Source organism: Chelmon rostratus, chromosome 11, assembly GCF_017976325.1.
Source record: "Chelmon rostratus isolate fCheRos1 chromosome 11, fCheRos1.pri, whole genome shotgun sequence".
Lineage (NCBI taxonomy): Eukaryota > Metazoa > Chordata > Actinopteri > Chaetodontiformes > Chaetodontidae > Chelmon > Chelmon rostratus.
Genome location: NC_055668.1, coordinates 1,384,149 through 1,406,467, shown reverse-complemented (window position 1 = coordinate 1,406,467; position 22,319 = coordinate 1,384,149). Strand labels below are relative to the sequence as shown.

General features: G+C 41.7%; 2 protein-coding genes across 2 annotated transcripts; one reads left to right on the top strand and one right to left on the bottom strand.

Moving 5' to 3' along the window:
* The first annotated feature begins 652 nt into the window (after nt 1-652).
* On the top strand, nt 653-16,789 carry nt5c2a (5'-nucleotidase, cytosolic IIa). Its single transcript, XM_041947778.1, has 18 exons — nt 653-719; nt 3,087-3,208; nt 7,364-7,437; nt 8,276-8,393; nt 8,533-8,628; nt 8,885-8,976; nt 9,274-9,331; nt 9,494-9,587; nt 9,698-9,751; nt 9,901-9,984; nt 10,243-10,284; nt 10,525-10,632; nt 10,801-10,867; nt 11,891-12,061; nt 12,582-12,633; nt 13,181-13,241; nt 13,538-13,714; nt 13,804-16,789. Exons 2-18 carry the CDS (start codon nt 3,108-3,110, stop codon nt 14,035-14,037), a joined length of 1,683 nt encoding a protein of 560 aa, XP_041803712.1. The 5' UTR covers nt 653-719; nt 3,087-3,107; the 3' UTR covers nt 14,038-16,789.
* A 2,618-nt stretch (nt 16,790-19,407) lies between these two features.
* Nucleotides 19,408-21,780, bottom strand: borcs7 (BLOC-1 related complex subunit 7). The gene is made up of 5 exons (XM_041947781.1): nt 21,649-21,780; nt 20,878-20,940; nt 20,553-20,596; nt 20,432-20,452; nt 19,408-20,304 (listed from the first exon to the last, which is right to left on the bottom strand). Exons 1-5 carry the CDS (start codon nt 21,778-21,780, stop codon nt 20,253-20,255), a joined length of 312 nt encoding a protein of 103 aa, XP_041803715.1. The 3' UTR covers nt 19,408-20,252.
* Between the last annotated feature and the right edge of the window lie 539 nt (nt 21,781-22,319).

Sequence of the window (22,319 nt, the reverse complement as noted above, 5' to 3'; positions counted from 1 at the left end):
GAAATATAACAAAGGAAAATACTTTTGATAAGGTAAAATCACACTTTTTGTCTAAGCATTGAAATACTTAGATAACAATATTGTGATGTAGCAAAATTCTACATACATAAATACAGATATTTAAAAGCTAGTCCATGGTTTACATCTTTTGAAAATTACTTGAATCATTTCTTAACACCTTTAACAAAGTGTAAATTGTTGAGATTGTGTAAACGGAGCAGCAATCCTGTCCCCAGCGGAAGTATCATACATAGTTTAAGACATATTTTAGGATCAGTTTGCTCTTCATTCCTACCATCCCAGATGATTATGGATTCAGTTTTATGGGAGTGTCTTAACTTTAGGATGGATTTAGGATTATTATGACCATAGAACCATTAGAAAAATATGAATACATAAAGTAGCAAAAAGTAAAAGTACTCATTGTCCAGAATGGCCCAGTTCGGAATAATGTATATTATCGAATTATAATTATTGATGTATTAATTCATACATTGTGTGTGTGTCCCAAGTGCCTTCTACCGATGCTGTGATGGACTATGTGCGTTTTTAAAAGATGGCAATTGAGAAAGACTATAACCAGAGGGGGGCAGTAATGTCACGTTAATGCGCCGTAACACGTCGAAGAAGAAGGAGAAGAAGGAGAATAAGGAGAATAAGGAGAATAAGGAGAATAAGGAGAAGAAGAAGAAGAAGAAGAAGAAGAAGAAGAAGAAGTGGTGAGTGGGGTCTTAATGGTGTGTTTGTGACTTCATACGACTAATGTTAAACGTGTGTTTTAACGGGCATTGAGGCGGCTACAGCCGCCACGGTGATTTATTAATACTCTGCTCTCGAACGTTTAACAGACTTTTGCTAACTTACTTAGCGGTTTGACATGTTAGCTGGCTAAGTTAACATAGCGGCTGGTTGAGGTAACATTCCAGCTGTGTGAGCGGTGTCACAAAGCGATATGATGGAAACAACACTGGACCGCTCGCTAATGTTAGCCATCTGCAAAAGTATCCGAAGTGACACTATGTTGACAGATCACCGAGCTAACTTTAGCTTAGCCTTCATGTTTCGGCTCTTTCTTGCAACAAACCTTAACGTCATGCTCTGTTTACAAATCTGCCATATGTGTGATATGGTTTTTAGTATATAAGTAATTTAATCAAACCCTAGTTGTGCATTCTTTTCTACTGGCTGTTTTGGTGGAAAACTACTGTATAAATTAGTCAATTCTGCTTTTAAAATGTAGGGTTTTTCTTCACTGAAACGTTCCCTAGTGCATCACAGATGTTTTCTACAGCTGACATTGTCAGTGTTTTCAGCAGTGTGGTGTAAACTTGTTTTTGACGTTTGACGCATGTCTGTCCTGTAAATCACTGTTTCCAGCATTCAGAGCATTCAGACAGAAACCAGTCACTTTCTGCCCTCACCCCTGCCAGTCTGTACCATTCCAACATGTTCCTACATGTTAACCAGTATGAGAGTGTTGGAGTCAGGTTTGATTAAGCAGAAGGACAAACCACTCCAAAGATTCTGGCGCTTCTGGACAGTTCTGGTTGCTCTTTGTGTATGGCATGGCCAGCAAAGCTGAGAAGATATTCAGGAATTTGAAGAGGAACATGAGAATGAAAGAGCATGCTTTCATCATCATCATCATCATATTATTATTATTATTATTATCATGCTACCCATTGAGGAAACAGGAGCATACATATAAGAGCTCTATATGAGCTAGTGGAGAACTGTAGAAGGAAATACAGGCTGGAACAGCTGCAAACACACACATGGTACAACTACTGTCACTTGCTCAGGTGGAGTGAGTAAACTGTCCCTAAACAGGACATTTTTCCTGAAAAGGACAGAGACAGAAGAGATGGGTTTTTGTGTAAAAAGAAAAAAATGTTAAAAAGTGCAATACTGGAAGTTCTTACTGTGATGAATACCTTGAAAAATATTGGTTTTTGATACCATTTTTGATTGACACAACATCAAGGGCATGAAAGTTTAGATTTTTAAATTAAGCAATAGCAAATCTAATGTCCAAATACAAAGTGTCTTGTCTAAATGGTTAGGAGGCCCGCTTACCTGCTCTGTAGGCAGTCCAATAAAGGTCTGCTGATTAAATCAAGCTCAGGCAGAGGCATTACTCTTAAGATTAATAGTCTATTACAGGAACAACTGTGTGACCCTTTACTCAAGGTTAAGAAGCACTGGGCAGGTGATATGGAGGTGTGCATATCCCCTGAGGATTGGGAATCATGTTTAAAGTGGGTAATAGGTTCATTCAACTGAAAATAATACATAGATGGCATCGGACACCAGAACAACTTTATAAATGGAACTTAATACCAGTAGACTCTTGTTGGAGATGAGGCGGAGTGGTGCCTTTATACTACATATACTCTGGACATGTCCAGTACTTAAAGACTGGTGGAATAACATCCATCAGATTAGATTTGAAGTCTTGCACAAAAAGTTTCAAATTTCTACAAAACTGTCTATCTTGGGATCGACTACGGAGCTTCAGGACAAAGACTTTTCATGTTTTGAGAAAAGTTGTTTTGGCTCTCACAACAGCTAAACGGATATTACTAAGGCACTGGAGGAAAAAACGTCCACCCCCCTATGAAGAATGGTCTACAACAATGGCACAACTAGCTGCTTATGAGAGGGTGATGTACTCTCTACTAGATCGACTGGATCAATATATGTCCACATGGAGCCGCTTTACAGACTGGCTGACTGTGAGCTGATGGTCAACCTGTGACTGTGATTATGGCAGTGATTTGTACTTGATGTGTGATTGATTGTTGAGCAGTGCCAGTGTGGTGGCTTGTGTTCTTGTGTTTCTGTCTGTTTTGTTTTGTCGTTCACCTGTTTGTTGCTTGTATTTGTTTGAAAAATAATAAACTGTCAATTACCAAAAAAACAAAACAAATCTAAATAAAGTTAAAAGTACTATATTTTAAACACAACAGCATCTGAGTTAATTCACTGAAACTGAACTTTTCTGTCTGTTTACCATAGCGGTTAGTTAGCTGTCAAGCAGATATTACACACAAGCTGGCTGACTGAAGCAGCTCTTCTCCTTCCAGAAACGGTTTTAATGGTTCAAGATGACGACTTCATGGAGTGACCGTCTGCAGAACTATGCCGACATACCAGCCAACATGGATGGTGTGGCCATGAAGAAATACCGACGTGAAGCTCACCACAGGTACGTGTTTGTCAGACTGCAACAAAAAGTACTGTTAAAGTCTTAAACGTGGACCTGTCCTGTTCTGTATATACGACACACTACACCATCGTTAGAGTCAGTGTACCAGTTTCTGGTCTATGTACGTTTGAGTTTAGTTCAGGATTGAATATTTGCAGGGCATCAGAAATACTACAGATTAATGATGTTTGATCAAACCAAGGTCAGATACATTTCAGCACTGCAGAGTGTTCCCACACTCAGTGCTCTTCTGAATAATGCTCGTAGTTTTGGAGGAATGAGGCTCAGGCTTTTGTTCATGGGTAAATGAGTAGTCTTTGTTGGTTGTTGATCTGACATTAAGATGGATTTTCAATATGTATTAAAGTAAACTCAAAGAAAACAGAACTCTCTTCTGTGAGCACACAGTGTATCTGTAGCTGAACAGTATGATTTTAAGGAGGAAGTAGTTTTAACCAGCCCCATCGTCAATGAAGAAAAGGTTTGAAGTGCCATTTGGTTTTGATAGTCTTCTTGGGACGTGCTGACATGACAATATACAGCTATTTTGAGACTCTCATTGCAGTTAGCTGTGCTAATACTAAGGATTTTCTGCACTGCAAAAGGAAACAGAAGTGGAAGTCAGTGTCTGACTGAAGCCTGTAAAGCAGTACAGCGACAACTGTTTACTGACTCTTCTGTCCCGCGATGGAAGACAATGAGTTTAAACTCATTCTAATTATTGATTTCCTTATAAAAGCGTGTTACTGTTATAATGCTGCTACTACTGATGGCTATGACACTCATTGGCCTTTAAGCTCTGGTGTGGTCAAGAAAAGTATCTGTACTGTGAGCCTGCTACTAGGGCTGGACATGGAACTTCAATACTATTTTGTGTGTCCATAGCAACGAGTATCAAAACCTGTCCAAGAACCCAAAGCTGACATCAAATGTTTAGTGAAATCTTTTGCTTATTGCACTTCATCGAAGACTGTGAGGACTGTACCTGCTGTTTCCCAGGTCAAGAATGAACTGTCAAGCTCAAACACTAGAAGAAGCTTTAAAAGCAACTTGAGCTTAAATTCAAACGTGCAGAGCATGGTGGTTTCTGCCTCATATTCCCTTTATGTCAAAAGAAAAGTTCTTCAAAGTTTAGTTTTTCCTGACTGACTGATCCTCCGTTTCAGTTCAGAAAGCCTGGAAAGCTGATTGAGAACTAAGAAGACACATTGAGCCGTAACATTTTATGAACCTGGGTTGGTTACAGTGCATACAAAGAATAGAGCCCTGGTCCCATGAATCCTCTTGAAAAAATGACCTGAAATGTCCTGTGTCTATGTTGACTTTTTAATGTGTGAGACTTTATTATAATATACTGTAGCTAGCAGCTAATGGAGGCAGGTCACTGGTGCTGGGATATAACAGGGTCCTGAGTTGCAACAGAAGAAAGATAAGACAAAGCCAGTACACCAGAACTATGTAGCATGACATCAGTGGTAAGACCAGCAGCCATGAGGTCAGTGGTAATACTACATGTATTCTCTATTGCAAAGCTTTCCAAGGAATCTGGCTCAAAACCATCCAGCAATGAGGTATGCCATCCTTTTGTTGTTGAAACAAACTACGACTACTGAATCAATGACCGTTTTGATGTCCGTGATGTGAATTGACTCCCCATCCAACTCTCATGGAACTCCATCCATACTGACACTGACTGTGAGGTGTGTTTCTCCCTGTGGAGACAGCAGGTGGTGGTCATTGTGACTTCTTAGTGTGTGCATTTCCCTTGTTTCTGCATCTTTCCTTTAATCCTCATCTGTTACAGTCGGTCTGATATCATCTCTCACACCATCTGAATAGAATCTCCAGGCCAGTGTGTAGTCACAGATTATATCTCTTATAATCTGCATTTCTGCATGTAAGCAGCAGTCATCAATGTGAGAGAATCAAGAAGGTGCCAATCAGGTTTGTTTTGGTGAGCTGCTCCCACAGAGCCAGTGTTGCTGTTGATGTGAGTGGCTGCTCAGCAGCAGTTGAAAATGTACAACTGATCAGGATTATTAGAAAATGCACAATTGTTTCCTTCCAACCAAGTCAGGTGGTTAAAGGCTAGATTTGAAATCCCGTCTGGACAACTGGACTTTGTAGTGCAATGAGCTCTCCACTTGAAAAACCTGCCAGGTGTAGAGCTGGAACAATTCATTGATTTGTAGACGGGTCAACAGAAAGTGTAACTATTTTGATAACTAATCAGTCCTTTTCAGCCATCTATCAAGCAACAATCCCAAATGTTCTTTGATTCAAGCTTCTCCATTGTGAAGATTTTCTGCTTTCCACTGTTCTACATCATTGTTAACTAAGTTTCTTTGCATCTTTGTTTTGGACTGTTGGCCAGACAAAAATAAACTTATAGTGGAAATAGTCTTTAGTTGCACCCATTGTCAAGTAGTTTTAGTCATGTTTGATTATATTCTAGTTTATTCGGTCCACTCAGCCAAAACTACTGAAATCTAATTCAACAGCCCTGTAAAGTTTATGTTAGGCTTTTTCTTTTTTGCTTTTCCAGAATTCCAGCCAGATTGAACAAGTCCTGAACATTGGTTTTAAATAGCATCTGCAGTATTTGTATAAACTTGCGTCCATTTCAAAATCAGGAGAGAGACTTTGAGCTGTGAGATAAGTGCGTCGGTTGTGTCATCACAGTTCACCACACTGACTGTGTTCTTTAAGGTCAGAGAACTTCAGATTGATAGGCATTTGTCCCACCTGCCCTCTCACAAATTTTGCACAATGTTAGGTCTATTCCGCCCACCTTTACATGTCTTTGATAGAACTTCTCCTGCCGTTGTGGCTTGAAACATATTTAGTTTTTTGGGCTGTTGTTGTTGCGTCTATTTTTGAGGACCATTTTCTGTGTCCTTGCCGGCCTTGGCTGCACTAGTCCTTTTATTACCATGGCTTGTTTTTTAGTTTTTAAACTGGTCAGGGAAGTCTGCTTCACCTTTGAGTCGTGTCACGGTAACGGCTGCTGAGCCACAGTGCAGAGCTGATGCTGGGATGTGCATCTTTTACTCCCAGCTCTCAGTGAATCTCTCAGTGCAGTAACAGCAGGAGGCACAATGTTTGTATTTAAGTTGATTCAGGTATTTGGTCATTTTGGAGGCTGTAGTTTGTGGGCTGTTGAATTGTATTGTGATATCCTGAGTAGTGTTTCTAAAATGTAGTCTGACCTATATATCACAATGAAGGGAAGATTTGTTCAAGGGCTGTTGTATTAGAATGCATTAGTTTTAGCTACCGCTATCTAATAAACTGCCAACTGAGTGTGTATTTCCAAATTTAAATAAGATAAAACTTTAGTGATCCCATGCCGGAGAAATGAAGTTGTGACAGACAGCAACAATATAAAAGAGATGTAGAAAAAGACAAATAGGCAGTAAAAATGATACAAACTAAAATCAAGGATGTACATAATGTACATTATATACTAAAGAGTATAGAAATAGGAAATAAATCACCATCTATGTAGATTTTCTTAATGTGTATCTGTCCTAAAGTATGAGTAAGATTGTGGTGCCCGTCAAAAAGAACAATACAGACACGGAGTGATGAATGGGTGGAGATATGATGGCATTCTTATCTGGGTGTAGCACAAATTACTGCTTAATGTTGAGAGCAGATATAGAACATCCTTTTGTGTAATTTCTTCTATTTATAATCTTTATCTTTCTTATTATCTGTTTCTAACGTGGGGGGTTGCAATGCAAATTTCATTGACATGTCAGGCTCAATGTCAATAAAGAAATCTTGAATCTTGAATCTCTCAACTTTGCTTCTGTCAACATACAGCATAATGACCAAAAATCCCATTTACTTCAGGTCCACTGATCACAGTAGAGATAACCAGTAGTCGCATGTATATGTGGGTGTTGTGCTTGTTAAGTTTTATTCAAGTATGTTAGTTCCCTAAAACACAGCCTGCCATGCATCAAAACCTGACCTCAAGTGTTTGTCAGCCAGTGCTGCTCTGTAGTTTTTTCTCCTGTAGCTCTCGCTCTGAGCCTTTGAAATTCTTTACAGAAAAACGTTCCATCAGTGTGATTTGTCTGCTGTGCACTGTCAATCAGACTGCAGCTCTCATGCAGTGCTTGACTATTCATTGTTCTCCCCTCCCAGAGTGTTTGTGAACCGAAGCTTGGCCATGGAGAAGATCAAATGTTTTGGTTTTGATATGGATTACACTCTGGCAGGTAAGTGCAGTTTGACTCCTTTGGTGTCAGCCTGGATAAATCTGTAGAAATACTTCATGGTCATTTCCCGAGCCTGTCTGGTGACTAAGGTTTAGGATTAGGCTTTTGCTTTCTGGCCCCTGAACTTGCTGAGTTTAATCTCTTTGTGAATTGTATTTTATTTTATTGTATTTGTTGATATGTTAGACACTTTTAAGATAGCACCTTATAACATGAAGAGAGGTGCTCTGTAAATAAAGACTATCAATCCTGGCACTGACAGTATCGGTCATTCTCACTGACACAGCTCAGGGAATAAAGTGGGATCTGATAGAAAAATGTGGGGGTAGTCCTCCACCCAGTTACTGGAGCACCCACTGTAACCCAAGCTGCTGTCGTCCAGCTGTGTGTGGGGATATTCCTGGCCTGGAGCCACTCAAGACAGTTATTCCACACGGCACAACAGGAGGGGGGAGGGGGGAGGGGGAGGCTGGAGTTTGAGCAAGGGTCAGAGCTCTATGGAGTCGTCATACCAAGTCATACCAACATTCATCATTTGTAAATCAAAGTGCTTATGCCTCAGGAGAAGAGAACTGGTTTTTAGATACATGTCACACATCAGCGTTATCTGCATTCATGAGCTAACAAATGGTTAGAGAGTTATTTCTCCTTTCACTGTCTGGCTCTAAACAATCTGCTGTTAGAACTGCATTTCCAAGCTGACCTGCAAGTTGTGAAAATAAAGATGGGTTTGGGACAAATATGTTTGGATAGCTGTTTTATATGGATGACACTGTTCACTCTGTATGGTGCTGGTATGATTGTGCTCATGAGTCTGTCTCCCTGTCTGTCTGTCTAGTGTATAAATCTCCTGAGTATGAGTCGCTGGGCTTCGACTTGACAGTGGAGCGCCTGGTGTCCATTGGATATCCACAAGAGCTGCTCAACTTTGTCTACGACCCCTCCTTCCCCACCAGGCTGGTTCACAAAGCCTCACTTTTTTACATCAATTTAAATACAGACTGGATATGTCAATGCCAATGCTACAAATTCTCACTGTCAAGTGTGCTTTCTGCTTTCTGCCTCTGCTTTGCCTTCACTCATCTGTCGCCTCAGAGGTCTGGTGTTTGACACAATGTATGGCAACCTGCTCAAAGTGGATGCCTATGGGAACATCCTAGTTTGTGTGCACGGATTCAACTTCTTGAGAGGGTGAGGTCCACTGCTCCCACTGAGCTGTCATCGTAGTCCACCATATCTCTAAAAAACAAAGCAATTTCCATATGGTCACTTCCATCCTCCAATTAATCTTAAGGTCTGGCATTTCAGACCATTGCAGAGGGAGCTAATATGCAATGAAATGCAGAGTAATGCAAATAATTAACTGAATGTGTTGTATAAGCCCTGTTTTCTGTTTTGACCTTCATCATTTGTTATGTATGTATGTATCTATACTCACTCTGCACAGACCTGATATCAGAGAGATGTACCCCAACAAATTCATTCAACGTGGAGACACCGACCGCTTCTACATCCTCAACACACTCTTCAACCTGCCTGGTAAGAAAACATAAAACAGCTAGTCTACAACTTTGCACAATGCTGGTACAACCAAGTACTAAAAAAAAAAGATTTCTTCAGTTCCAATAGACCAACAAGCATATATATGATCAATACTGTACAGGTGTGAACCAGCAGGCGGGCCACGCCATGTTTATATGATGTCAGAGCTGTCGTAATTTCTACTTCCAGGTTGTAATGTCAGCTTGAAGAAAGAAAAGTGATTGTGCTCAAACTGGAGTTCAGTGACAAGGCCATGAATATGATTCCACTTTTGTGTCTTTTCCTCTTCCTCAGAGACGTACCTCTTTGCTTGCCTGGTTGATTTCTTCAGTAACTGCTCCAGATACTCAAGGTACTGCATGCTGAAGCTGTCTGGAACTGTGTGTGACATTGTGTTTCATGATAGTGATCACGTTCAGTGTTCCAGTGATGGAAAAACTGAGCCCATGTCATTTTTGACCTTCACAATTCCATGTTGTGCAGACTGTAAATTTGATTTGAACTCTCTCTGTAGTTGTGAGACTGGCTTCAAAGACGGTGACCTTTTCATGTCCTACAAGAGCATGTTCCAGGACGTCCGGGACGGCGTGGACTGGGTTCATTTCAAGGTAGAACCATTTCCTTTTCCACATTAAACCTGTTTCCAGCCAGCTGTAGCTCGTCTCCTGCAGCCACTTCTTCCACTGTCCTCAGTCCACCGTTTTATTTGTCTACACAGGGCTCCTTAAAAGAAAAAACAGTTGAAAACCTGGAGAAGTACGTGGTGAAGGATGTAAGTAAACCAGCATTGTAAGGTCTGCTTATACATACGTATATACCAACCTGGACTTTTACTTTGTAGTTGACATGAGAAACACTGTAATGACTCAATCTCATAGTTTTCTGTGTTGTTGATGTTGGTTATGTTTTTTCTCCACCAAGCCGAAGCTTCCTCTCCTCCTCAGTCGCATGAACGAAGTAGCCAAAATATTTCTGGCCACCAACAGTGATTACAAATACACAGAGGTGAGATGAAAGCTCCCAGTCAGACATGTTAATGAATGTTAAAGGCAAACCGGAACTGTTACCTTGCTTTATCTTTCATTGTTCCTGCAGAAAACCCTTTTTTAAAGGTATTGATTCATTTTCACAGTTTGAAAGTTGGCACTGTCAGTTTCACAATGAAGTAATAATACCAGCTGATGTTACTGATGGAGCAGAGTTTCCTGTTTTCTATGTTGTTCTGGGCCTGGATGTTCAAAAACGTATCCTGTCTTCTTACAGAAAATTATGACCTACCTGTTTGACTTTCCTCACGGCCCAAAGGTAACACGAACCATTTCATAACATTTGAGCTGAACCCCTTTGTTTACAAGTTTCAGGAACAGATGGATGATTATTAGGGCTCCACCGAATGATTGTTTTCATCATTGATTAATCTGCGGATTTATTTTCATAGTATATTGTTTAGTCTTTAAAGTGTCTGTGTGTGTCTGTGTGTGTCTGTGTGTGTGTGTGTGTGTGTGTGTGTGTGTGTGTGTGTGTGTGTGTGTGTGTGTGTTACAGCCAGGTACACCCCACCGGCCCTGGCAGTCCTACTTTGACCTGATCCTTGTGGACGCCCGCAAGCCAGTGTTCTTTGGGGAGGGAACGGTGCTGCGGCAGGTCGACACTGTGAGTGTTTGCTATAGAAGCCTGCACGGGCAGAGTACCATGCTTGGCTTCTGTTTGCATACACTCATTCAAAATATAATCTCTGGTTCGGGCACGGTTGGGCCAACCGCATTTTGCTGTACATAGATAAACAAAGAAAGTGTGTGACTCAGTCTTGGTTTCTTTCAGACCACCGGTCGGCTGAAGATCGGCACATACACCGGACCTCTCCAGCATGGTATTGTTTACTCTGGAGGTAAAGAAGGAACCATCTTAACACAGCTTGGCAGTTTTTCTTTTCTACTTAACAATTAACTTTAAACTTAAAGAATTGAAATATTCACACAAATAACCAGCGAGGTGTGTCTAGAAGTGAGGTTTGCTCATGAATGTGATCATACATAACTTCACAGTAATGCAGCAGGCTGTGGCTTAGACCACGCTCTGTTTGTTTACATCAGGAATGAAAACAGGACTATATACTGAACTACAGAAATAGTTGCACTATGCGTATATTTTGTAATGGACAAAACTTGCTCTTTAAAATGACAGCAATCGATTTGTAACTGAGCTTGAAGAAAGTAAAGCACAGGAATAAAGGATGTGATGTGCTGACTCATTGAACTGGAGTGTGGACAGCGTTAGTACCACCATACTGTAATGTAACACCATGTGTACTCACATGTTGTCCCATATTATGGTCTCTGAGAATCTACTGCAGGCTATAAATGGAGGATGCCACAGGCTTCCCTCTGCAGTTGTCCCACAGAGCTCCAAACCGGAGGCTTTGTGGACTGAGCTTTCCTCCCTTGTCTTTCAGTCGTGGTTGCTTAAGGTTGCTTACAGATGAAACACAGATTATTCAGATTCAGAACACAGAGCGCATGCACGTCCCATGCTGATTTCCCTTTAGAAATCACAGTCAGCTCCAAATGTGGTGCATGTGAGTGAGCTTCTTGTCTCAACCTTTTAACACCCATAGTTGTCTATAAAAAGTCGGGGAAATGACCCTAATTAACATAGATCCTTACTGACTTTGTGTGGGAAACTGAAGTTCATGTTGGAGAGGCTGAAGCAAGGAAAAACATATGTGTGGCCACATATTTGCTGCTGGAAACCTCTCACGCATCACTCACTGGAGGATTAACCCGAGCAAGACCAATGAGACGCCTGTGTTTAGAACAGCAGCTGTACCTGTAACCTGGTAGAGGCTGAACCTCAGAATTAGAGCTTTGTATTGAACCATCATGGTTTTGATAGTGTGGATATTTGTGTCCAGGTTCTTCAGACATCGTGTGTGACTTGCTGGGGGCTAAAGGAAAGGACATCATCTACATTGGAGACCACATTTTTGGTGACATTCTCAAATCCAAGAAGCGTCAGGGCTGGAGGACTTTCCTGGTGATACCTGAGCTGGCCCAGGAGTTACATGTGTGGACCGACAAGAGCTGTGAGACTGGACACACACACACACACACACACACACACACACACATTCATGTGGCTTTATGACTATATGATAACATACTATACTAATGAAATGGAAAAAGGTTATTCAGCAAAGAACAAAACTTAAGAAGTGTTATGGTAGAGCTTCATTAGACATCCAGTTGTTTTTTACTTTTAGTACAGCGCTGACAACAGCAGCAGTTCACTGTCACATAACAAATCTATAAAACAGGTTTTATTAGGGGTTTAGGAAACAATACTCATATGTCACCATGCATGATGGAAAGTTTTTGGTTGATTTTCAGTCGCGTATTTACAAGATGTAACTAAAGTCAACCATGAAATAATTATATAATAATAATAATTAAATGATAAGCTCGGATCAGTGTTAGGATGACTAGTACAAGATACAAGTCTGTTAAAAGTAAAACGTGTTGTCATATTTTGGAACTGTCTCACTGTTGAGGACTTAAAGTGTTGTAAATGTGATTTGACCACTAATGGCAGTTGTTGTTTTTCAGCCATATTTGAGGAGCTTCAGTCGTTGGACTGCTTCCTCGCAGAGCTTTACAAGTGAGTTCCTCTTTGTTTTGTCTTGCATTGTCTCAGTGTACCTACTTATTGTGTCCCTGCTGACAAACATGGGTAGAAATGTCTGGTTCACATATGTTTACGCACTGGTTGCATTTCGATCCATTTTTTATCGGCTAGCAGGTGTTAACCAGTGTTCCTGCTTTACTCACATTAAACATTCACTTTTTATGCTGAATGTATAAATGCATATACTTCTGAGAAAGTGGCTTTGCTCCACAAACAGATGTGGTTTCCACCAGAATACCAGCTGCCTCATTTGAAGCGAAGTCCCACCCCTATGCTGATCTTATTAGTTACACCAGTGTAAGACAGGTGTAACTGAAGAGAAGTGAATGTCTGCTGTTCAGCGTTTGAAACTGACCTGGACTGTAAGACGTGTCTGTTTACAGAGAGAGGAGTCTAGAAATCGGCAGCATGTCATTTAATCAGGCCTTGCGGGGCATGTGTAACCTCCAGCTGATGTGAAGACTGTATTTTAAATGAAGCTGGACTCACAGATCACACCACTCTCGTGTTTTGTCCTCAGGCATCTGGACAGCAGCAGCAATGAGAGGCCGGACATCAGCTCACTGCAGAGACGGATTAAGGTGCAGCTTCCTCCAACACACACACACACACACACACACACACACACACACACACACACACACTTCTTCCTCCTGCCTGTCACTTACAAAGACCTCCACTAAACATAGAAGTCAACCAGTATGGAAGTTTGAAGGATAATTGATTAACTTACAGTTGCTGACATTGATCAGTATCCGTGGTGGTGTTCTCCTGCATTCAGCATTTACTTTCAGAATGTGTGTCTGCTGCCAGAAAGACAAATCCTCAGGACTGAGGGACGAATAGCAGCAATTTGAATGTTGTCATGTCTTTCCAGAAAGTCACCCATGACATGGACATGTGCTACGGCATGATGGGAAGCCTGTTTCGCAGTGGATCCCGACAGACGCTGTTTGCCTCTCAAGTGATGCGCTACGCTGACCTGTACGCCGCCTCCTTCATCAACCTGCTGTACTACCCCTTCAGCTACCTGTTCCGAGCGGCACATGTGCTGGTGAGAGTCTCGCTCAGGGCACAGTTCAGACAGCCTGCACTTCACGTAGTTTTGATTTGTGGCATCACGTTAATAATTCTCCCTCCCAGATGCCTCACGAGTCGACAGTGGAACACACCCACGTCAACATCATCGACACAGAGTCGCCGCTGGCAACGAGGAACCGCCACGACGTGGACCTCAAGGAGATGGAGTGCAAACGGCACCAGCTGACCCGGTCCATTAGCGAGATCCAGCCCCCCCACTTCTTCCCTCAGGCTCCACAGGAGATCACCCACTGCCATGACGAGGATGATGACGAGGAAGAGGAGGAGGAAGAGTAGATGGAAGGAAGAGCAGATGAGATTTGCTCTCACATTCAGTAAATCCTGTTTTAATGTTTTAAGGTGATGTTTTCTTTGATTAATAGCTTTCGGCTGTAGCAGCTGAGTCTGGCTGTCAGAGCCACTTGTTGACCTGGTCCTGTACGTGATCTGGACTACTGCACATTCAAGTGGTCCTGCTGCATCCCTGGTAACTGCATCTGTCCATGGTTTAAGAGAGGACTCTAAAGTGAGTTTAGATTCATGTCTGTTGAGTGTAACATTCAGGCAGTGGGATGGTTGTGTCTACAATGTGAAAGAAAGGAAGTGCGTTACTGAGGTGGAGCAGCTGTTGGTTGTGGGATCCTCACGGCTCTGCTGGGTGTGTTTGAGATGGGAATCATTCAGGTTAGCAGTCCAGTGTACATTTATTCATTGTTTATTCTACTTACTCCTGCACATCTCGTTGTAAGACATGCATGACACTTTGGTGAAGAAGTTAATCTTGATCTATTTTAACCTTCTTCAAGGAACAATCCACCCTAAAACGGTTGAGATGGCCACGTTCATACTTGGCATTTTTGGGACCGTATTGTTTTTTTGAGGTGACTTTTCTTTTCCACTTCCAAAGAATAATGGCCAAATGAAGGGATCTGATATGTTGAGGTTTTTCAACACAGCTAGAATTGAACAGAAGAAATGGTTAGATTAGAGTAAATATCTGGTGGTGTGAGATGCTGTTTCTTCAGCAGAGCCGAATGCAGTGCAACAACAGGATGAGATGTTTGGAATGTCATCAGCTTGCCTCACTGTTGAAAAACAACCGGTTTTCATCCCTTTGGGCTTTTTTGAAAGGAATTCGTAGAAATGTAGGGACTACATAATGACACATTTGAGGGTGAACAGAATGGAACTGTAGTTTGTGTATTAAACACAGCTAATGAAACTAGACTCAGCTAGAAAACAGCTCCACCCCAGAAGAAATGTTGTTCTGTTCAGCAGAGACTTTGTAATGCCTGCTGCGCTGAGCTGAACAACAGGAAATTGCTGACACCATATCACATGCTACCAACATATCATAACTTCTAAGAGAACCTTCTCTTACTTAATTTCCCCAGTCATTTCCTCACTGTGTTATAAAGTAAGTATCCCACAGAGTCAAAATAACCTGGGGGCCAACAATGTCACCCTGACGTCCTTCTGTTACATATCGTTGCTGCGTTATGTGTTTTTAAAATGACTGTAAAAGTAATGTAGATATTACACCCTGCACATGGACTGTGAAACGGTTACTGCCTTACTCATCTCGCTCGGAGTTGATACAGTGAGTGTGGATGAAAATTCTCAGTATATTAAACAGTGTAATTATGTTTTCAATATGAATGTTGAATTGTTTTCATCTGGAGATTGACAGGTCAAATGATTGGAAGCCTATTTCTGCCTTGAAAAAAGAAAAGATGAGTTAAAATTGATTGACCTAAGAATACTTAGGCGGGTTTTATTGAAAGCTACCAAGTCAGTGTTTTGACTTTCAAAGTCAACATCATGAGACACCAAGTCATAATTAGGAGTCAAAATTTTGACTGAAATCAGATTGACTTCAGAATTATGAGATAGTAAGCAAGTCAAAATTCACACTTACTATCGTTATTATTTTGACGTGTTTGACCATTGAATTTGAATCGTTTTTTGGCGGATTGTAATAATTTTGAAGTCAAGTCAGTTTATTAGATAATAAATTGGAATCATGAGATGAGTCAAAATTTTGATTTGCTTAGTATCCAAGTTTGACATGCTGTCTCACAGGTCAGACTCACCATGAGTGTGTGTATTGGTGTCATATGGAAGGCTTTGTGAATGTATTTCTGCTGACAGTAGAGCTGTCTCACAGAGCTGAACCTGCTGCTGTTCTGATCTCGTCCGTCACCGCTGCTGTCTGCTGTCAACATGCTGTCACTTACTGTCAACGTAATGAGGATGTATTTTAGTATGTTTTAGTGCTGATACGGTTGTTTTACCTTGATTTTTATCATCTTTTTGTCACTGCTTTGATTTGAAAGGACCTCAGAGGTGAACCTGTCTGTCAAGTCAGGCCTGCTGAGTTGATCACACAGTATGGAGCCTTATTTAAGGTGGACTGTGGCCCTCTCTGAGTCACAGAGTGTGTGATTCTGCTGTTTGTGTGTTATAGCCCCACACAAGTTGTTGATGCTGCCCCGTCCTGTTTGGACTGAAGAGACATCGTCTGCTGTCCTTGTTGTGGGCCAGAGCCTGTCTAAATGTCCTGCTCTCAGTGAGATATGTGCTCCAATGGACAGTTGATTGTTTGACTTGTTCAGCCCTGTTGCACCTTGGAATGTTTATCTTGTTATTTGAGTATGGGAGCAATAGTAGACTGTGTTACTCTGCTGCTGTTCAGCTCAAAGGTTTCAGAGTGGGAACATGCTTCAGTGTGGACAAGCGAGCAGGACCAGTGATTTCACGTTTTCAGTTTGATATTCAAGTTGTCTCACAACTGTTTAGCATGCCTGTTAAATGACAGTCAGCTTTGCAAGGTAGCTTAGACTTTGAGAGAGTCCAGTGCAAATTGAACCAAATGAATGTTTTTTTTATTTTATTTTTACCAGAAAAAGTAAATGCATGTGTTGAAGTTACATTTTTCTGCTGATTTATCTGAAAAGTTGCCTTTGTTTTGAAGAATGTTGAAAAGCAGTGATGCTGCGGTGGTGATGGTTTGGCTGATATTTGTAATAAACTTTCTGATCTGATATTGGAGCTGAGTTTTCATGTGTTGTGTTTTTTCTAGTCAAACATCATAAAATTTCATATTCTGGACAAATATTTCCATCTGTGGGTAGCTACTCTTGACATGTGACAGTGCTGCCCCCAGGCCTGTTGTTAGCTCATGTCCTCTGTCACCCACTTACACAACTTCTCTTCACTGTGTGTTCTATTATTGTGCTCAGTCACATCCCAGTAAAAAGCTGTATGCTATCAGATGGTGGCATACACAGCTCAGGTGTTCCCAGAGCTTCAACCTTTTCCCCAAAGACCTCATCAAAGGTTTTCTTGTCTGTTCCTTTTTCTGAATACTTCATTGAATGTAGAAACCTGTGATTGACAGATGAGTTTGCAGTGTCTCACAGCACTTTACCAGTGAGGGGAGAACCATGTGCACACATATGGTAATATTAGTGGCTACTGACACGTTCATGCTGCCCAGCTGTGTGCTGATTTGAAGAGTGGAACATGTTTTTGATGGTACATTCATTAACAACAAGCTACCAGCAGGGGGAGCTACTGAACTGCTGTGAAAAATACACATGAAGGGTGCAGTGTCCTCATGAAACCTTTGGTCACTGGTATAATTCACACTGTTTTATACAGTCATGTTGTGTTTCTGCTTCAGAAGTGTTCTTTTAGTGTTCAGCACAGACTGGACTTACAGGCTCAGTTTACCCAAATATAAAGAGAAGGAAAACATTTTCTCGCTTGGACTGGTATCTGTCCATGCAGATTGTCTTGTTCATCCAGGACTTAAGATATCTGTCTTTGAAAGGCAGTGAACAGTAATGATTGTCTGCTTAAACAATGTCCTGGTAGCTTTAGATCATCCACTGACAGCCACTGTGATCAGTTTAAATAGGGACTATTTCTTCTGTGGAAAACAGTGATGAGTGACAAATGAGCGTAGGAACATGGTAACTAATGCAGCCACAGGACCAGGGCTGCTTTGATGAGCGTGTAAATCATGTGAATATATGCTACGACCATCTGTCACCAGATCTCAACCTAAGAATCTGACAGGGACCGGGACATCTTGAAGGTTCGTGGTGGAACTGCTCCTCACTAGCAAACTTTATGGTAGGTTTTCTTTTCATTTGTCAGCTGTCTGTAGACAGAAAAACTAAATGAAAGGGTGTCTCAGTGAATGCTGCGACAGGCATCAGAAATGTAGCTTATAAGGGGAAAACAGTTTGCTCTTATAATGCTTGTGCAATCGTAGAAATGAAAGACGGCTTGCATGTTTGGGAAATACGTTCCTGACCAGTCAGCACAAACACAGTGATTAGTCTTGTGCTGAGGGGGAGAGATGAGGTGTTCCCTGATGAGCTGCTGTCCCTGGACCTGTATCCTCGCAGACCTCGGGGCTCTGATAAGATGACGTGCTCTCATAGGGGAAGAAGTTATTTAGACTCGAGGTTGAAGAAAGGAGCTGAAATTGACGTTAACCCCCCTGACACAGTTAGCTCTGTGCCTGGAAAGACATGCAGACGATACAAGTGTTGACTAGCATGAGATAATCATGTTTGTTTCTATACAGAGACAATTTTGACCTTCAATTAGATGTTCCAAACAGGCCTTAAGAGTGAGTCTATATCCAGCCAGATTTCCTACATAATGGACTGCATTTATATAATATATGCTTTTCTAGTCTACCAACCACTCAAGGCCAGCCATCCACACACACATTCACACAAACATCAGGAGCAATTTGGGGTGCAGTGTCTTGCATAAAGACACTTCAGCATGCAGACTGGAGGCCTCCCCGTCTCTCTGATCAGGAGACGACTGGTTTGACCTCCTGACCCACAGCTGCCATCCGAGGAATTTAAAGCAACCTCATGTGATATATCAAAAGCTACTAAACAGACTTTGTGATGAGATTTTCTCAACAGCTGTTCCCAAGTTCAACAAGAATGTAACATTTGATGATTCATTTGAAAACTCTGAAGGCTTTGATATGGACAGTGGGCAAGATATTTATCACATATCTGTGTTCTTAATAGCTTAACTGTGCGTGGTTCAATCCACTGATCACAGTAATAAACTGGCAAGTAGATCGTATGCTGTCTGAAGTAAACTGGTTCAAATGGTGGTCCTTTAAGCTTACGAGAATTGGTCTGTTATGCAGCTATTTCAAATTTCTTTGCTTTACTCCAAATACTTCTGAAATCACAGAAATGTTCCGCTGCTGCCTCGTGTTCCTCTGTGTACCCTCTGAAGCTGTTTCATTCATCTCTAGTTCTATAACTATCTAGAGATGGCTTCTGACTGGCTGATGTCTTTGAAGGCCAGCACATCCTCTGTAGACGTCCAGCCCTGGAACACAGCCTCAGCCAGCTCACCAGCAACACACTGTCCACATGCTGCTGTGGAGCACGTGCAGCATTAGGTTATACAACTCAGCAGCATGGCCTCAGGGACGCTGTCAGGGACAAGCAGCTGCTCGGCCTTCAGGCTGCTGATAAGTTTGTCCCTTTGCTTCTTATCAGGAGTCTGAGCTGATGATGCACAAAGCAGAAATAATGGAGAAATATCTTTAAACATAGACTTTACACTTCCTGTTCGCTGTAAGACTGGAGTGTGCCACGGCAATGAAAGCAGTCACAAGAGCAACAAGCTTTTTAATGCATCACTTAAATACACGCTGAGTCAAACATAACAAGTGAACCCACAAAGCCGAGACCACCACATCGGGCCTGAGCAGGTAGTTTCACGTGTCAGTAGGTGTGGGCAGGCTGAGTGCATCCTTGAACCACAAGCACTGTGGACTGTCTGTCCCTGCCTAAACGTTTCCTAATTCATCTTCTTCCAGAGTGGGGAAATCCTGTCTGAATGTGTCCTCTCAAATCCTGAATGGCAAAAATGAATATGCACACAATGAAATCCCAACAAATCATTCTCTCTCTCTATCACTCCTCCTATTTTCAGGTCTCCTGCATTTATGAATATCACAACCTGTGCGATCAAGGCTTTTGTTGCAGCCAAAAGAGACAATCTTAACCAGTCATTGAAAAAGTGGTGGACACCCATACTAATATATTATGTTATATATTACACTCTGGTATAGGTCTGTGACTTCTGTTTCATTCTCAGACACACAGGTCTTACAGGTGTGCGTTTGATCCTCACACAGGTGGGCACTACGATGAGTCAAGATGATGCAGACAAGGCGTTTAATAAATTAATATAATACAGTTGATCAAAACATTTGACATGACTCAAGAAAACACTTTGGTCCTTACTTCGCAGAGCAACTCTCTGTGTCTCTGTGTTTCAAACAAAACATGACATGATGACAGTCCCAACTGCAGCGGCCAGCAGTGTGCTAGAAAGCAGGAAGACAGCACATTATCCCTGTGGCCCAACATTAAAACCCTGCAGATGCTGCCGAGTCAGCGCTGGCTGACACAGGACCCTCCTGATGTGGGCTGCGGGGTCTCGGGCTGCTGTCACTTCAGCAGGTGTCTCAGCTGGTCCTGCAGGTTTTTAGAGTGCTCCACACTGAGAATGGGAATGAGAAAGACGGGGGAGTCAGCGCTCGTCATCACTTTGTGTTATGGCTTCCTGTTGAGACAGTGATGTCGGCGCTTCTAATGGAGCATAAACAGAAAGTAGAGTTTACACTTACTTCTTCTGGATGGCCTCCTGCCTGAGTGTGAGACAGACAGACAGACTTTCAGTAATCACTCCAGTTTGAACAAAACGAATGAGCTGCACATGTCTGGACTCAAACAGCTGATGATACTCACTGGTATTGTAAATGTGTGGTGATGATGGACATTTTTCTCAGACTCTGGAAGACAGATGATAAAGGTGTTGAACTGTGACATCTTGTTTAAACCATCAGATTACTTGTGACTTTATGTATTTACCAGTTGTCACTATCACAAATTAAATCCTCTGTGATGGAACGTAACCTGTGTGACACTGTTGTGTTCATGTTGCAGCTCTCTGCGTGAGCTTTTGTTTGACAGAGACGCTGTGTTTGAGGCTGTAGTCTGTGGAACAGTGTTTCCACTCTTTGGTCCCACCAGGTGTGCTCTATGACCACCTGCTGTGTATTTTCATACTTACATCCTCAGAGTGCAGGATGGCGTCCTCCTGAATCACCATATTTCTTGCTGCTTGACCAAGAAGCTGGAGGAGTCATTGACAACATTATGACACGACTGATTATTTCATGAGCAATTCATCTGCAATGATTTGGATTTTTCAGAAACTACAACAAATAGAGTCAAGATTTACAAAAGGCCAGGGTGCCGTCTTCAAACTGCTTGTTTATGCCAGAAAAATGACTGAAGCGATTAATCCATTAGAAACAGCTGCAGATCAACGTTTCTGTCGCACGACTGATCAAGTAGCCTGATCGACTAATCCATACATTTCTAAAAACGATGATTCGAACAGCTCCACCGCACAGTTCGTGTGTGAAGCAGTAACATTAGCAGGATGCTTCTCCAAATCTTCAGGTCTGTTGTTTGTCATGAAAATGTTGTGCCAGCGTAAATGTTCAGTTGCATTTCAATTAACGCAGCGTGAAACGCCTTTATCGACTGTGTTTACCTACAATAAACAATCCAACGACAGAATCCTGCTACCCTGTATTACAGTTAGCTAGCAGTCAACGGAAATACAACCTTAAGATCAATTTTCAAAATTAAATGCCTGCTGGTGGATTCAATGGCAGCTATGACGGATGTACTACACATGCTTTTATTTTGAAAAGGGAATCGTGCTTCTGATGGTGCTTCCGTTTGCTCTTTACATGCTAGCTTGTAGGAATATGTTGCGGAAGCTGTTAGCGACAGCTAAAATTTCTTAATGAAATCACTCGTATGGTTTTACCTCCTGGCTGCGGGATCCTTTCAGCACTTGGCGGGTCAGTGCGATCACATCCACGCTACAGGAGCCCACTTTATCAGACAGTAGACCTTTAACAGACTGGCCGAACCGCGGCTGCGACTCAGCTGAAGCCATTTTCTGTTGTGGCTAGCGACGGTGCCTGAGCAGGGCCAAAACACACCGCAACGCGTTCACCCGGCGGCCAATGAGAATGTGCCTCAATTCATAATTCAGAATCTTTCAATAAGAGTGAATCACTTTACCTTTATATTTGATTGTAATATGCAGGTTGAAACTGACAGTTTGGTCGTTGTTGTCCATCAGTTTATGGAGTTTCCTGTTTGCAGCACCTGTTTCATAGACTGACATAGTGCTGGTTCCACCACTTTCCCGTGTCGCTGCCTCACTTTCAGAATAAGCAGATATTAACTCAAATCAATTAAGCTGGTGAAGTGAAACATTAAATATATTGTCTTTGTACTTTTTTGAGTTGATATATGTCAGAAAGGATTAGCAAATGATCACATTCTGTTTTATTTATACTGTATTTCACACAGCATATCAACATTTTTGGAATTTGGGTTTTACTTAAGTAAAGTACAAATACCTAAATATTGTACTTCAACACATTTGTGTACTTTCCACCACCACTGACAACACGTTCACAGAGTCGT